The sequence below is a fragment of the Nicotiana tabacum genome, chromosome 22 (assembly GCF_000715075.1).
Source record: "Nicotiana tabacum cultivar K326 chromosome 22, ASM71507v2, whole genome shotgun sequence".
NCBI classification, from domain to species: Eukaryota; Viridiplantae; Streptophyta; class Magnoliopsida; order Solanales; family Solanaceae; genus Nicotiana; species Nicotiana tabacum.
Genome location: NC_134101.1, coordinates 58,494,766 through 58,500,112, shown reverse-complemented (window position 1 = coordinate 58,500,112; position 5,347 = coordinate 58,494,766). Strand labels below are relative to the sequence as shown.

General features: G+C 37.5%; 1 protein-coding gene across 1 annotated transcript; it reads right to left on the bottom strand.

The window, feature by feature from the left end:
• Positions 1–2,633: 2,633 nt before the first annotated feature.
• LOC107773195 (zeatin O-glucosyltransferase-like) lies at positions 2,634–4,298 on the bottom strand. The gene has a single exon (XM_016592641.2). The coding sequence runs from the start codon at positions 4,296–4,298 to the stop codon at positions 2,754–2,756; it is 1,545 nt and encodes a 514-aa protein (XP_016448127.1). The 3' UTR covers positions 2,634–2,753.
• Positions 4,299–5,347: the final 1,049 nt, after the last annotated feature.

The window sequence follows — 5,347 nt, the reverse complement described above, 5'->3', positions numbered from 1 at the left end:
AAGGATCACTTACCCCAATCACTCCCTTGAAAATATCTCCAAGAATCGCCTCCAACCGAGCTCCCAAAATTAAATTTGTGAAAAAGGCTCAAACCCTCGTGTTTGAAATATTTAAGTTTGCCCAGGTGTACCTTCTTCGCAATCGCCAAAAATTCTTCGCAATCGCGAAGCACAAATCCTAAGTTGCTAAACTCAGACCCTACACGAATGTGGACAAGTCAACGCAATCCCGATGTATTACCTCTCCAGACCCACGCGTTCACATAAAGCAACGCACGTGACCAACTCCCCTTCCTTTCCTCTTCGAGAATGCGACTCCTCCCACGCGTTCGCAATGCATTGACTGCTCCAGCTACGCGATCACGTACACCTACTCGCAAACACATAGAGCAAAAATTCCATCAGTGGCCAACACCCCTTTGCGATCGCATACCTAACCTCGCAATCGCATAGAAGAAAACCAGACACTACACACCAACAAGCTTCAGTAGTCTCCTAATTCCAAATTTCACTCTGTTAACCATCCGAAATCCACCCGAGGCCCCTGGGACCTCAACCAAACATACTAACAAGTCCTAAATTACCATAAAAACTTACTCGAAGCATTAAATCACATCAAACAATGCTAAAACCATGAATCACATATTGATTCAAGCCTAATGAACTTATGAACTTCCAACTTCTACATTATACACCAAACCTATCAAATCAAGTCCGATTGACCTAAAATTTTATACACAAGTCACAAATGATACAACGGACCTACTCCAACTTCCAAAACCCCAATCCGAGCTCGGTAACTACAAAGTCAACTCTCAGTCAAACTTCTAAATTGTTACACCCTATATTTTTGTACATAAAAATGCGTCGTAAGCAAACTAATGTAGAACCAAAAATGAGATAATAAATACCTGGTCTATAATTTTGATAAAATAAGGACCGCTATTGGAAAATATCTTCTTCCTCTTGGTCGTCATCAAAGAAGTTGACGTCCGGGGCTTCCTCTTTCCCTTTAAAATAAAACTGGTGAAGTCCATCCTAAAGTTCAAAATCTACATCCAATACCAGAGGTTCCTGATGAGAAAAAAACCAAAGAAATGCAAGATGAGAAGGAGTCTTGGTGTTCTTTCATTTGATCTCTGAGTGCTTTATTTTTATTCTCCATTTCTTCCATCCTCTTTAGAACAGCAGTGAGGACGATGTCACCTGCATTGTCAGTAGCATTGTGAGCTATACTTGGTGTTGGAGGGTCTGATTGGTCGCCATATTCGTCTGCTCGTTACACTATGTAGGATCTTTCGGTCTCTGTAGTCGTGTTGTTGAGCACGCTTACTAGTGTATCGGTCAACTATGATTCGAGGAGCTTTTTCATGGCTGGTGGCATCTCTTCCCCCGTGGATGTGGAGGCCCCTTTTTCGTTTGGTTTTCTTATGCCACAATAGGGTGAAGGAGACCTCTTTCACCTGAGGGAGGCAGTGGGTGTCACATCATCACCTAATGTTTCACAACTCTCGTTGACAGCGTTTATGAGGTTACAAGGGAAATCACCTGTCACTTTAATCCTCTCTCTTTGGTTACCTGCCATGTAGGTTTTCCGTATATGCAAAGATAAAGAAAAATCTTGGGGTTTATTAGGTTAGTGACTCACATTAGCTGTAGATCTAAAGGAAATTAAAATGTTAGCTAAGAAGTCCCTACAGACGACGCCAAACTGTTTGACTAAAAATATAGATCTTGGTTCAACCAATTAGATTTAAATAAAGAAGAGTCAATCTTAGCTAATGATAATATCCTAAAGACAAAGCTATCGATTTTATAACAAATAACTTGTGTATTTGTCTGGATGGCAATGAATGTAAGCAATAATATCAGTATTCAATGATCCAAAAAGATAGAATATGGCATTAAATAGCAATAAATGGCATTTAAGTAAATAAAAACATGTGAGTCACCTGAAAAGGGGTGAGATCTGTGAATATCCTTTCTGACAATGATGAATGATTGATGAGCCCTTAGAACACTCAGGTTGTTCTTGGATCCGGTGGAAAGAATAGACAAGGATCTTAGCAAAAATGTTATTTTTGTATGCTTGTAATAAGGCCAGATTCTCTCTATAAAGTCAAAGTATTTTTTACAAATGAATATCTCATATCCCCTATCATTGTGGCTCTTCTACTCATAGGGAACATGTTCCTAGGAACCCTAATAGTACATGTATAGAGAATATTCACTAGAATATTATCTTTAGTATCCTATCTTGAAACTATCCATTATAACTCTATCAAGGAAGCTCGACCTTAACCTTGATCTTTGATGACTTCTCCACCTTGACCTTGATCTTTGATGACTTCTCGACCTTGATTCTTGCTAACTCTTTAACCGCAACCTTCATTGTTTCTAGAATCACTTCGACCTTAGGCAGGCCTTCGTTGGAGTCGTATTGGTGACACATGGAAGCCTGTGAATGCCTCCTTAATGCTAACATGACTTAATCATATTTGAGATAATTTTTTACCCATACAACTTTGACAAACGAAAAAGAGAAATAATTTTAAAGTCTCTCATAGAACTTGAACCACAGATCATGCAAATTGTAACAAAAGTAATAATGCTAATTAATTAAGAGTTCCTGCTTTAGCATATTTTTCAAAGTTAGAAATGTTACTACTAAAAAAAAAACTAATTCCAGATGGTATAGAAAAGTTAATACTACTTCCAGCATAACATCGATCATCATTAATTGAACAGAACAGTTATCTTCTGATGTGAGCAATAAAGGTATCTAACTCTTTCCTAGTAGCACCACCATCCACCATGGACTCTTTGATTGCATTGCCCAACAATTTGGCGTTCTTCCTCATGTCATCTCCTTCTAATGAAGTCATTAATCTTTTCACAACATTTTCAATAGTCATTGATGAAGCTAAGTTATCTTTACTATCCCATTTCCTCACATTCAAGCCTATTCTCAACACCTCTGTTATAAGCACAGCATTTCTTGGCTGGTCAACTTGCATAGGCCATGCTGCTATTGGCACTCCCATAGTAATGCTCTCCATACATGAATTCCATCCGCAATGACTCATGAACCCACCAGTTGATTGGTGTGCCAAGATTTCCAATTGGGGTGCCCAATCTTTCACTATAATTCCTCTTCCTTCTATTCTTTTTTCAAACCCTTCTGGCAATTGAGCTTCTACGAGTACATTATTTTCTTCTGTCGAAGCGTTTGCTTTGCGATCATCAGCAGTCCTTAATAACCATATGAATTTTTGTTGGCTTCGCTCTAAACCAATGGCTAGCTCATTGATTTGGTCGTGTGATAAAGAAACCGATGTTCCAAACGATATGAGTATCACTGAGTTTGGAGCTTGTTTGTCCAGCCACTCTAGACATTCATGTCGACGTACAATTATTGGACCCTTTTTCTCCATAATCACCATTGGATTAAAAGGGCCAAGAGCCCATTGCTTATCATTCCCCATGAACTTTGTAAGTAAATCAAGATAAGGACCCTCTATCACTCTGCTTGTATCATGAATATCTCCACATTTGATCTTTCCACATTCAAGTTGCTTCTTAAGAACTTCCAAGATTTCAGGCGGGTAAGAACTTTCAATGGATGGAAGGTTTTTTAGAATCTTCATTTTCCTTCTAATGTTAGGTGATGAAAACATCAAACTCGAGACCTTTAGATTGGCAAAAGCTTTCATAAATGATTTCAAGAGTCTTTCACTTACCATCGTAGGATGATTCGTCTTCACGTAAGCCGGAAAAAGCTTTGTGATGGCATCCCAAATGAACGAGTAAGTATTAAAAGCTGAGCTACTGTGGAAACAGTAAGCTTCCATATTAGGTATTAAACATACATCTTGAACAGTACAAGTCATTAGGGAGTCGTAAATAATTACCACCCTCCTATACTTAGCAGACACTTCTTTTAGAAAGGTAAAAACAGGTTCACGCAGCTGTAAAGTTGCGTGAAATAAACATGTCATAAGCTCTGTGCGAGATATTTGAGAAGAAATATTTAGTGATGGTGGTACTGGAAGTTCTTGAAAATAGATGGTGGACCTTGCATTTAGGTCCCAACCATGGACGCGAAGCTTTGCTTGCTTGATATGATCTTCAAAGCCAATATAATGTATTGGTAAATTATAAGACGATAAAAGACGAGAGAGATGGAGAAGTTGATTGAGGTGCCCTTGTACTGGAAAGGGCACCATCACTACAGCAACTTGTTTTTCTAAGAAATCATTTTGGTCATGGCTTTGATCTAAAGAGGCGCAACCACCCATTTTAAACGTCAAGATGAAATAATTGGCTTTTGCTAGTCTTTACTTATGTCTTGTGTTGGAGTTTATACAAGAAAAAGCTAGCTGTCTGGGATTTGTAAGATCAATGCCAAGATTTTGCGTCCCATTGAGATATACTTGATCAATAGTCTATCACCTTTCATCAAACGATTAATAAAATGTTAAAATATATACTCCTATTAAAATAATAAGCAGTGCTGTGCATCTACGGATTTGCTGTATTGCCAAGCTGTGATATATGCAATTGAGGGCTATTGCGTAGCACGATCTAAAATGCATTTTTCATTTAGTAGAGATACATATTATTGTTCGCTTCTAATTGCCAGATACTGATCTTAATGACAAAGACAAAGACAGGGTAGCTTATAATGGCAACTGCATTGCACGATATAATGCAATCTGATCTGATACTTGTATTTTGGGAAAATATTAGCACGTCTGCTTCAATGATTGAGTGATCAATATATTTGATTGTACTCAAGAATTTCGGGATACACCTGCAGAATATATACAAAATGTTTTCTACATTATATACATAATAGAATTGTATTCCATTATTAATTGATAAGTCCCTTCTCTCTGTTTTGTGTTCGAATTTTCTTCTATCATCAAAGTACTGCTTATAGTGCTCCACCTCAAATTGAGTGTTGTGTTTCGCTTATCTATGGGGTTGAATTTCATTATCTTTGACAAAAGAACTTCGAGGTGCATCATAAATAGTTAAATAACTGACCCATATTATATTTTATTCAGCTCAGGATTGAGATATCGTTGTTACTGTTATAACATGGTCTAAGTAAGTGCTAGATTATTGAAGTAAAGTATTTTAACTATCTTGAAAATAACATAAACTCTTGTATATTCACAAAGAAATCAAGACATCAAATATTGTTTTCCTCAAAGCAGAAGTGATCAAGAGAAGTTATTCCTCATTATCAACTCGAAATATTGTCTGGCTTCATGGAGATCAAATATCTCCCACGAAAGTCTGCATTATCATCCGTTCGAGTAACATGTTGTGAAAGAAACAA

Coding starts and splice junctions, on each gene's coding strand:
- LOC107773195 (XM_016592641.2), bottom strand. CDS start 4,298: ATGGGTGGTTGCGCCTCTTTAGATCAAAGCCATGACCAAAATGATTTC.